This window comes from Vipera berus (genome assembly GCF_964194415.1).
Source record: "Vipera berus genome assembly, chromosome: Z".
NCBI classification, from domain to species: Eukaryota; Metazoa; Chordata; class Lepidosauria; order Squamata; family Viperidae; genus Vipera; species Vipera berus.
Genome location: NC_138205.1, coordinates 84,838,595 through 84,850,734, shown reverse-complemented (window position 1 = coordinate 84,850,734; position 12,140 = coordinate 84,838,595). Strand labels below are relative to the sequence as shown.

General features: G+C 42.7%; 1 protein-coding gene across 3 annotated transcripts in view; it reads right to left on the bottom strand.

Moving 5' to 3' along the window:
- Window positions 1–10,987, bottom strand: part of SLC4A7 (solute carrier family 4 member 7) — a 110,388-nt gene extending 99,401 nt beyond the window's left edge. For all 3 annotated transcript variants that reach the window (XM_081344060.1, XM_081344058.1, XM_081344059.1), the window contains exon 1: window positions 10,837–10,987. In XM_081344060.1, the coding sequence (XP_081200186.1) occupies window positions 10,837–10,884 (48 nt within the window). In that variant the 5' untranslated portion in view covers window positions 10,885–10,987. The remainder of the gene's footprint in view (window positions 1–10,836) is intronic.
- Between the last annotated feature and the right edge of the window lie 1,153 nt (window positions 10,988–12,140).

The following is a 12,140-nucleotide window of genomic DNA, read 5'->3' as shown; positions in this document are numbered from 1 at the left end:
GGTCACAGTGTCCCAGGGTCTTGTGAAGTGACCAAAACCTGCTGCAACCACCCAGCAGACAAGGGGAATAAAAACCAAACACCCCACCCCACCACCACTGCCAATCCTCAACAGAAATGCTCACAACAATGAAAACCTCGGAGAGGAGGAAGAGCGCCAGCGGGCGGGCAGGCAGGCAGGTGTTTTGCTCAGCTTTGGCTTGTGGGGGCACTTTTTTCAGTGCCATTGTAACTTCAAAGAGTCACTAAGCGAACTGTTGTAAGTCAAGGACTACCTGTACTTCATAACTTTTTTCCCTTTTTTTTGGTCATCCAAGTTTTTGACACCTTGCTAGGTGACTGGTGGTACTCAGATGTTGCCATTTCCTAAAAGTGGTACAATGGGTGAAAAGGTTGAAAAGCCCTGAAGTAGATCATAACCTACTACTTGATAAGATAGAAAAATGTGGGTTAGACAGCATCATCACCAGATGGATTCATAGCTGGCTGACCACCCCCACTCAGTGTGTGGTCTTCAATATAACTGCATGTACATGGAGGGAAGTATGTAGTGGGGTGCCCCACTGTCCTGTTCTAGGTCCAGAACAGATTTGGATGAGGGGGTAGATGGGGAACTCATCAAATTTGCAAACAACGCCAAGCTGGCAGGAATAGCCAACGCTCCAGAAGATAGGTTAAAGATACAGAAGGATCTTGACTGGGCCCTATCTAACAAAATAAAATTCAATGGTGAAAAAATTAAGGTTCTACATTTAGGCAAGAAAAACCAAATGCACACATATAGTATAGAAGGTACCTTGTTCAATAGTAGTAAATGTGACAGGGATCTTGAAGTCACTAAATCACTTAAATTTGAGCCAGCAGTGTGCTACAGCTGCCAAAAAACCCAACACAGTGCTAGGCTGCATTAATAGAGGGATAGAATCAAGATCAGGTGAAGTGTTAATATCAGGATTAGGATTTAGGATTTATTAAATTTATATGCCACCCTTCTCCCTAAGGACTCACGGTGGCTCACAACAATAAAAATTAAGAGACATAAAATACAAAAATTAAAAAAGAATTAAACAATGAATATAAGAAATACGGGACAATTTACACAATAAAAACCAAATTAAAAACCATGGTCAGTCCAGGCCCGCTTGTTGGAACAATCATGTCTTCAGGTCATTGTAAATATCACTTTACAATGCCTAGGTAAGGCCACACTCGGAGTACTCATCCAGTTTTGGTCACCATGATGTAAAAAAGATGTCGAGACTCTAGAAAGAGTACAGAGAAGAGCAACAAAGATGATTAGGGGACTGGAAGCTAAAACATATAAGAAACGGTTACTGGAATTGGATATGTCTAGTCCAGGGGTCGGCAACCTGAAAAAGCAAAAGAGCCACTGGGAACCGGTTCCATCACACATAAAAAAGTGGGATCCACGCACGCGCATGCGCAAAAACAAAACATTTTGCGCATGCGCAAAATGTTTTTTTTGCGCATGCACGTGCGTGGATGCACGTGCGCGATTCCACTTTTTTTATCTGGACGCACCTGCACGCCGGCGGCTACGGGTCTCCCTGGTGACGGGCGCTGGGTTGCGACGCCGCCTTCACCCCGGGCGCTGCCGGAGCCACTCCCCAGGACCTCCAAACTGCCGCTCGTTCGGAGAGGTGGGTGCGCAGCTCTCCAAACCTTTGGAGAGGTGCGCACGCACCTCCGCTCGAACACCCATTTGGAGACCTGCTGCTGCTGGTTTGGAAAGCTGCCGCGGCCCATTTGCAGAGCTACCGCCTTCGGTAGCTCTGCAAACGGGCCGCAGCAGCTTTCTAAACCGGCGGCAGGTCTCCAAACCGGTACCGCTGCCGCCCGTTCCAAGAGGTGCGCGCGCACCTCCGCCCAATAACCCGTTTGGAGACCTGCTGCCACTCGTTTGGAAAGCTGCCGCGGCCCGTTTGCAGTTCTACCGAAGGCGGTAGCTCTGTAAATGGGCCATGGCAGCTTTCCAAACAGCGGCAGCAGGTCTCCAAACCAGTACCGCCGCCGCCCGTTCCAAGAGGTGCGCGTGCAGCTCTCCAAACCTTTGGAGAGGTGCGCACGCACCTCCGCCCGATAACCCGTTTGGAGACCTGCTGCCACTGGTTTGGAAAGCTGCCGCGGCCCGTTTGCAGAGCTACTAAAGGTGGTAGCTCTGTAAACGGGCCATGGCAGCTTTCCAAACGGCGGCAGCAGGTCTCCAAATGGGTACCGCCGCTGCCCGTTCCGAGAGGTGCATGCGCACCTCCTCCCGTTGGGAGTGGTGCTCGCGCACCTCCGCCCATTCAGAGGTGCGCGCGCACCGGGCGACTGGGAGCCGCAGGAGATGGCTTAAAGAGCCGCATGCGGCTCCGGAGCCGCGGGTTGCCGACCTGTGGTCTAGTTTAATGAAGAGAAGGACGAGGGGGGACATGGTAGCAGTGTTCCAATATCTCAGGGGTTCCCACAAAGAGGGAGTCAAGCAATTCTCCAAAGCGCTTGAAGGCAGGACAAGAAGCAACGGATGGAAACTAATCAAGGAGAGAAGCAACCTAGAACTAAGGAGAAACTTCCTGACAGTTAGAACAATTAACCAGTGGAACAACCTGCCTCCAGAAGCAGTGAATGCTCCAACACTGGAAATTTTTCAGAGACTGGACAGCCATTTGTCTGAAATGATATAGGGTTTCCTGCCTGAGCAGCGGGTTGGACTAGATGACCTCCAAGGTCCCTTCCAACTTTTTTTTTGATGATGATGATGATGATGATGGAATGATCTTGGGAAGTAGGAGGAACAGCCTCAGCTTAGACAATCATCATACAAAAGGTACTGTCATCCCACAAAAAGACAAAACAAATGATTTGGGAAGCATTTCAGAAGGAATCAGTCCTAGTTTTCTGGAAACCAAAGTTAAAAGTAGGGAGAAGTGTTTTCAGAGTGCAAAGCTATGTTACTGTAATCGTACAATAAAGATACAGTTACTACTTATGGTTTGCACTTCTTATATGGACTGCCTCAAAAGGCTGGCACCACAGTACAGACAGTCCTTGACTTAAAATGGTTCATTTGAAATTACAATGGCACTGAAAAAAATTACTTATGACCATTTTTCATACTTACAACCATTGCAGCATCTCCATGGTCAGGTGATCAAAATTCAGATGCTTGGCAACTGACTCGTATTTATGGTGGTTGCAGTGTCCTAGGAATCATGTGAGTCCCCTTTTGCAACCTTCTGACTATCCCTGGATGTGTCCTTAGGGAATGCACAGATGAGTTGGCTTGTGTTCTCACAGATATTTTCAATCTCTCATTGGAGCAGGCAGTGGTCCCATCATATTTTGCCAGTGCCAAAAATGTCCACAATTACAGGCCTCAATGATTACCATCCAGTTGCACTGACATCCATCATTATGAAATGATTTGAGAAGCTGATAAAGGACATTATTGTATCTAGCCTCCCACCAGCATTTGACCTGCTTCAGTTTGCTTACCGATCAAATTGCAATACGGAGGATGCTATTTCTTCTGTTCTCCATCTGAGCTTGAAGCACTTAAGAGGAAAGAAATACTCATGTGTTTGTTGTTTGTTGACTTCAGTTCGGCATTTAACACAATCATTCCCCAGCATCTAGTAGACAAATTGGGCCTTTTAGGCTTAAACACTCCTTTGTGCAACTAGATACTTGATTTTCTTACTAACAGGCCCCAATATCTGCAAGCTGGAACAAATACCTCTAGTACCATTTTCTTGAGCACAGGTTCTCCTCAGGGCTGAGTCCTAAGTCCGCTGCTGTTCACCCTGTTGACCCATGACTGTGGTGCAAGGTTTGCCACCAACCACATTGTGAAGTTCGCAGATGATACAACAGCAGTGAGCCTTACTCATGACAACAATGATGGTGCTTACCGCAAGGAGGTTGAGGATTTGGTGAACAGGTGTAAGGAAAACAGCCTAGTTTTAAATATCGGAAAAACCAAAGAGATCATTGTCAATTTCAGAAAAGGCAGGCCCAGCCACACTTCTCTGTGCATTAATGATTCACCTGTGAAGATGGTTACCAGCATCAAGTTCCTGGTTGTGCAGTTAAGTAGGCTGGCTTGATCGCTCAACAGTGAGACTCTGGTGAAGCAGGCACAGCAGCACCTGCATTTTCTGTGTCCCATGAGAAAAGCACATCTTCCTTCCCCTGTCCTGACCACTTTCTACAGGTGGACGATTGAGAGCATCCTGTCATACAGCATCACAGTCTGGTTTAGAAGCATCACTGCTTCAACCGGGAAGCAGTACAGAGAGTGGTGAGGATGGCTGAAAAGATTATTGGCAGTTCCCTCCCTTCCATCCAGGACAGAGCACATAAGCATCACTTGAGCAAGGTCCAGAAGATTGTCTGGGACACCACACATCCTCTTCGTGACCTATTTTCCTTGTTACCTTCTGGGAGGAGGCTCCGTAGTATCCAAAGCAGAATATCCACATTCAGTCACAGTTTTGTTCCATACAGTATTAACCTTATGAACAATAAAACTTCCTCCTTCCATTATTTATTCAAGATGGTCAGTGATTAATATTTACTGTATTTTTCAGACCATAAGACGCACTTTTCCCCTCCCAAAAGTGGGTGGAAAAACGAGGTGCGTCTTATGGTCCGAAGGTAAGCGAAAACACTTGTCTCCCATTCAGTCAACGCAGTCCATCAGCTCCATTGGAGAGACGTGATTGAATGAAGACGTGGAATTCTCCGCCCCGCCCCTGTGATTGCTTGGCAGGGGAGGAAATATGGACGTGCCTGCCATGCCTTCTGACTGCCTCCCCCTCCCTGCACGCGCACATTTTCTTTCTTTTACCTCGCTGCTAAAGAAATAGTTTTTGCTGAACTAAACCTCATAGGCGACTTGCCCCAGCAAAGCCGTGAGTTGTCCCTGCAGGTTTCTCTGCAAAGTTTATTGGAAGTGCTTTCCCATTTGCAAGATAATACTGCTAATTGTTTGAAATTGCTTCGGCATCTTAAGAAAACCTATTCAGGGAAAAGAAACTACCGGTACCTACCTACCTACCTTTCTTTCTTTCTTTCTTTTCTTTCTTCCTCCCTCCCTCCCTTCTTCCTTCCTTCTCCCTTCCTTCCTTCTTTCTCTCTCTTCCTTGCTCCCTCCATCCTCCCTCCTTTCTTTCTTCCTTCCTTCTTTCTTTCTTCCTTCCTTCTCTCTCTCCTTTCTTTCTTTCTTTCTTTCTTTCTCTCTATCTCTCTCTTTCTTCCTTCCTCCCTCCCTCCCTCCCTCCTTCCTTCCTTCTCTCTCTCTCTCCCCTCCTACCTTCCTAGTATACCGGTACTATTTGGTTCAGAATATTTTTTTCTTGTTTTCCTGCTCTAAAAACTGGGTGCGTCTTATGGTCAGGTGCGTCTTATGGTCCGAAAAATACGGTATATGTTATTTATATGTAAGGGTGTAGGTCTATACATATGTTGTATATAGTATGTTTTAAATGTGTGTTATGTATGTGCATACTATGAGGAGAAATAACTAAATTTCATTTTTAATGTGTGCCATTCTGCCCACAGGAAAAAATGACAATAAAGGTTATCTAAACTAATCTAATCTAATCAAAGTCAATAGGGAAGCCAGATTCACTTAACAACCATGTCACTAATTTAACAATTGCAGGGATTCCCTTAACAAATGTGGCAACAAAGGTTATAAAATTGGGCAGAACTCACTTAACAAAAGTCTCACTCAACAACAGAAATTTTGGGTTCACTTGTGGTCATAAATTGAAGACTACCTGTAATTCCATACCTCAGGAAAATACACATTTGAGATGGTATAAAGGCAACAACAGGTTGCAGCCATTTATCACTAACACAGCTGCATATTCCAGTAAACATAAATAGTTTATGTTTACACATAAGACAGTTTCAAGAGAAGAGAATATATGCAACTCAGGATTGAACTGGAGAGTCCTTTATGCTGAGTTTGACTGGTTGTTTACAGATGTTTCATAAGCGAGTAGGTAACATCATCAGGTAACAACATCAGTGCTAATCACTATGGTCTTGGCTCCCTGTTAGCTTGCCATGCCAGTTTTGGGTGTGTGTGTGAACTGATATTACCTAGTCTGATAATTAAATGCCTGCAAAGAACCAAATTCAGAGGGCATCAGGGACTCCACAACACACTCTTTGCTTATTTTTGTAAATTTTTCTTTAGCTATTAATTTCTTGCTGGCAACAACTTGGTTCTTAACTTTTTTCCACAGAATATTCTCTAAAGCAGTACCCCCCAAACTTTTGGGCACCAAGGACTGGTTCTGTGGAGTTTTTTCCATTGACCAGAGAGGGCATGGTTTTGTGTGCTGCCTGCATTCCGCAGATGGGATTTCACTTGTTTGTGTGGCACGGTTTCTGGAATGCCACAACCCAGTGCATGTCCACAGCCCAGGGGTTGGAGACCCCTGCTTTAAAGGATTTTGTAAATAAATTTTATCAGCAAATTAAATCTGAATTCCTTGTGAAAAACTGATTTTAGAGAAAAATGAATTAAGAAAATGAGTTGGAGCATGCATTGTGAATTCCAAAATTTTGGCAGATAATATACTGGTAGAACATAGCATGTATAGAAAGATATGCCAAATCTATTTTTATCGACTTATCACAGTATCCAAATGAGAAAAGAGATTCCAATTAATACTTAATTAATTAATTCACAATAATACATTTAAACTAAAATAAGCAAAAAATACTTCCAGGACTTTTCTTAACATTGGTTACTAGAAAAAAATGATTTTAATTTGCTTTTGCTTTTGTGTTCCAATTATGCAACCTTAAAGGGTGGATTTTTGAAGAAAAATAGTACCAAGGCTGGAGTACTATGAGGCTGCACTATGAGTCAGGCAGTAGAAACAGCTAAAGAATACAACAGTCATATAAAACTACTCCTATTTATTTTTTTAGGTGGACTCCTTGAAATCATCAGTTCTAGAGTCAGTCACAAATTCTAAGGAAAAATTAATGCACACAATACCATTTATCTCCTTATGAATCCCATATTACAACTTCAAACTGTTTCCATAGTGTTATCTATTTATAGGTAATTATATATAATCAGTAAGATGACATAAAACACAGTTAAGGCATAGCATAATGTAATTGTGGTCATGACCAATAAAATATTATCATGGCAAGTCTTTTTGGAAGAGATCCCTTCTTTAAGCAATCAACTAGAAACCATTCATTTTCACTGTTTAGAACCAGGTAGTCCTTTTTTAGCAATCACAACTCTGTTGCTAAGTGAGGCTGTTGCTAAGAGGGAGATCACATGTACTTTCATTATTCCAATTCCCTCACCTTTTAGAATGTTTGCCCCCCCCCCCATGGTATTGGGACACCTGGCTGAAAACTGACAAGATTAATCAATTTCACACCTTCAGCTTTTGTTTGACTTCCAACCACTCTTCACTTTTAAAATGTTCACCTTGGTGTTGGGATAATTAACAAAACAAAAACTAATATTTGCATATATATTCATTGGACAAGATATATTACAAGAGAGTCATCTATAGGGTTTAGCCTATGGTTATATTTAAATTATCTTCCAAGTAGGAATTACTAAAGGTAAAAATTTAATAAAAATATGAAACTGTAAAAATATATTCAGACAGTAAGAAAACAAGAACTGTAACAGGTGGTATTTGCATATTTCATGTGAAAACCCTCTACAGAAAATACTATGAATTATCTACAAACTTTTAAAAGTATTTGTAGGCTATGAGGAAAGCACCATGTTTATTTACAATTATATAACATTCCAATCAGACTGATTCTGGAAGATTATATATCTGATAAACAAAATATTACAAAATTAAAAACCATACTAATCAGTAATTAAAATAATATTAGAAATAAATAATATATGAACACATGTAATCAGAAGATTTATTAAAACAACATGATTTTAAAAGCCTTTTTGAATGACAGGGTGGTAAGAATCAACTTACATCCGGGTTCCACAGAAGGGCAGATGCTTGCATGGGGGGGAGGGAGAACTAAGGTAAGTATGATCATATGTGAATGATCAGAAAGGATTAGTTAGGAAGCAGAAAAGAAGTAACAAATGAATATTCCGCTTTCTATTAAACTATTGAGAACTGGACAGTTAAATAGCTGTCAGCAGCTATAGAATTGAATAAACAAATGCTGCACAAGACAGATATATATTTCTATTTCATTATGTAAGCATTTTAATTTGCATAAATTAGTGCTCTCTTTGCTATAGACAAAAAAATGGGCTGGAGCAGTCAGCTTCAATTCAAAAGCTGCACAATTATTGTTCAACTATCTTTTGATCAAAAAATTAAGTACAATGTGTCAGTGAAAAATTATATCTATTTTATTTATTTATTTATTTATTTGATTTGTATACCGCCCTTCTCCCTAAGGACTCAGGGCGGTGAACAGTGACATAGCCCAATGAGACAATAGTTGAAGTAGTGGGAAACGGATAAGCAGATTCCATATAGCCAAAACCATAAAAGAACAAATAATATGATTAAACTTCTATTCCCCTCTTCTCAATATACAACAATGAAAACAATCTCCTCAGACACTTAGCTTTGTAATATTTAGAGTCAAAGAGTTGCTAGAATTATCATACATACATACAAAGCAATCCAAGGACATAATACTTAAAACTCTACAAAGTGAGTACTAATGGATTTCTTCCATAAGAGAAACTATGGTAGAGTACCAGAAGAATCACATATAATTTCCTCAAAACTTTATGTTAAATCCTTCTTTTCACACATTACACCATTTTAGGGAGGGGAATGAGAGAGCACCTGGCCCAAAGGCAGGCCAAAAGTTCCTTCTCTGTTTGACTACTATGGCCAGTATCACAAGAATATAAGGTCCATTTCACAATAAAGTCTTGCCAATAGGCATTTCAGTCAACTATGAAGTTGTTCATTTCAAACTTTCAGCCATATATGGAATCTAGAAGCCATCTCTGTTGCACTACTTCTGAAGACCTCTTTATAGCAAAGAAGAGGGGTTTAAATGAGCTTTGCCTGGGAACCCTTAGGAAACCAGGATATACATTTTAAATTTAAATTGTTTAAATTCAAAATGTGTATTTTGAATTCAGAGCAAATTCAAAATGAATGTGAAGCCTGTTTTCAATGCAAAAGATTTTACACCTAAAACAATAGTTTCCAGTTCAAAATAATATGCTCTGATAGCCTGAATTAACAACATTTCATGCATTTATATAGAAATTCTATGCAAATGTACCAGAGCAAAATCAGAGAGAACTGCAAGATCGGACTGGATATTATTTAAACTGATTTTCTGGGCCACAGAGATATTATCCAAAATGTTTTTCCACTATCTTATATTATGAATAATTTGTAATTTTGGTTAAAGTTACTGAGCTTGTTTATTAATATAGTCACAGAGTAGGAAAAGTAACAGTAAAAAAGCTTCTACAGTACAGTATTTTTTTGCTTATCATTCTGTCAGGAAAGCTTTCCATTACCTAGTACCCATTTTTACTACCCAATTAAATTAGATTAATTGCCAAACCATAGCTTCAAGAAACTTGGCAATGAACTCATGATTAACATTAAAATAAATGACAGAAACTGAAAAAGGAAAAAAAAAACCTCTTTACCTAAACTGAGCTCACCACCACCAAAAAGAATCACACTTCCCCAAAAACAAAGTGGGCAAAAAACCCAGTAGTTTTGCTGAACAGACATGTGTCTGCTTCACTTCAACTACAGTCTCAAACGGAAGTAAAGTGAATCACTCTTATATTATTCGTTTGATGACCACCTCCATAAACCCTGGCAATGAAAAGGGCCTAGAAACAGCACATCATTTCCTTGAGCTCCATATGACAGCAAGCTCTGAGGACAAAAGAAGTGGTCCTGGCAAAACCATGTGTCTGCAGTCCCAGAGACAGTTAAATGGTAAAGAAGAGGGTAGCAGAGCTTCACAAGCAAACATTGCAACTGACCCCAGAAATTCACGTAGTTTACTCCAGCCCAGAACATACACCAGGTTTGATCTTACAGACTTCTCCTTGTCCTCCTTTACCTTACTTGACAGTGTTCCATGTGCACCACGGTCTGAAATGAGCCGTGTGTGGATGGAAGAGGCTGAGGAGAGAGAGAGAGAGAGAGAGAGAGAGAGAGAGAGAGAGAGAGAGAGAGAGAGAGAGTGACGGGTGGGGAACAAAGAGACCAAGCTCCCTCTGGCCTGTCCTCACTCTATCTAGAGCTCGGCCTAAACAAAAGCAACCAACAGGAGGCTGTAAAAAAAAAGGCTCTTTCTCCGTCACGCACACACAGAAACAGGAAACGAGCAACTGGGGCATAAGAAGATGCTGACGAGAAATATTTCGCCCAGAGGAAAGGGAAGAATTAACACTAGAATTACACGGATGGCTGCCCAGATTATCCTAACCAGCCCTGAAGTCACACGAGGCGACAACAATACTGTTACTTGGGACTCTGGCTACACGCACTGTTGCCCGGGAGGAGGAGGAGGAGGAGGAGGAGGGCGAAGTCTTCCGTCGCCCTCCCCACACGCCACCCGGACTGACACCTGTGACAGAGGGAGACCGGGACCAAGAAGGCGAGCTCTGGATTACCGCGGGCATGAAGCAGCCGGTGGCGGCGCTTCCTTAGCCACGGCTGCCGGGCGAAAGAAAAGACGCCGGGCTCCGCCCCCACAAAAGGGAACAGCAGCTCCCTCAGAGCCCCGGCTGAGAGGAAAGCGGGAACCCTCCTTCTGCCTCTCCAACGCTTTCCCCGCCTCTGCCTCCTCGCTCTGTTACCGTTGTGAGTAGTGGCCTCATCTGCTCCCCGGCCCGCTCCTCCTCCATGGCGCGCCCAAGACGGACAGCGCTGGGAGTCGAGGTCTGCGCTCGTTGCCTGACTGCGTAGGGTGAGGAAAAGGAAACGTCGCGGCTCCGGCAACAACGAGGCTTTGATTTGGGACGCCCGCTTCTGCTCTGGCTAGAGCCTAGCCGGCTCGCGCCTTGGCCACGCCCCCTCGGCCGCCCGATTGGCAGCCGGCCTAACCAATCGCCGCGAGAATGCGGCTCCTCCTCTACGCGGGGAAGAGGCGCTGAGAGAAGAGGCGGGAGGGTAGAAGGGACTTTCGGAGGGTAAAGGGATTAAAAGGCGACCTTTCTCTGAGCTCAAGGGGAGCCGCTTCAGGTGACCGTGGCTTTGTCTCCTGCTTAGAAATAGAAGTCCCGCTGACCGGGATTTTTTTGGTCTCGGAGCTAAGCCAAACGAGACCTTTTGAGGGTGCAATGGCTTTTCTTTGGAAAGGGGCCCCGATTTGTGGGACTGCTTGCACGCATTCTGCCCTTAAATCTGCCCTACCCCATTTTGCTTTCTATAACCCAGTCTAAGCGATAGGTTGATCGCTCCAAGTTTCCTGAGAAGCCAGACCGTTTGTTTAATTGAATAAAGCACGACTAAAGTAACCATAATTTATTCTTTGAAATTAGCTAGAACTTTCGGGTCATTAGCTCAGATTATGGCAGTCGGGATGCACCTTCGGTCCAGCTCAAATTAGTAGTGATGGGGCCTCTTCATTTCAGCGTGGAATATCAGGCACGGAATGTGGAGCAAGAGAGAGTGTTCCAAAGTCACCAAGTGAGTTTGTTTCGGGGTGGGCGTGGGGGGAAGAAAGAGATGGTACAGATTTTGCTTCCTGGCTCAAAACAGTGGGAAACTTTCTTTTCCTATCAACAATGGTTGGAAAATGATGGAAGTGGTCACAAAAAGGTACTTGGAGGTTCTCAGCGTTTCTACCCTGATAAATGTTGGACTTGGTCAGATTTACTGATATCTCTTTTGCATAGGAAAGATTGTTTTCTGAGCAAAATTGTAGATAAGCTGTCTCACACTGTTTTCTTAAAACAGAGCTCCTATAAAATTGATCATTAGGTAATATGCTAATTTACATATCAAAACTTTGAACTGGAGTAAACTACAAATGTATGACACTTTAGTGACTACTAGACAGATATTTAGCAAGATATTTAGTATATTTTACCGCTGGTTGGCATTTATATCCAAAAAAACATGCAATGAATTACAGCCTTTCATTAAAATGAAGCCTTCT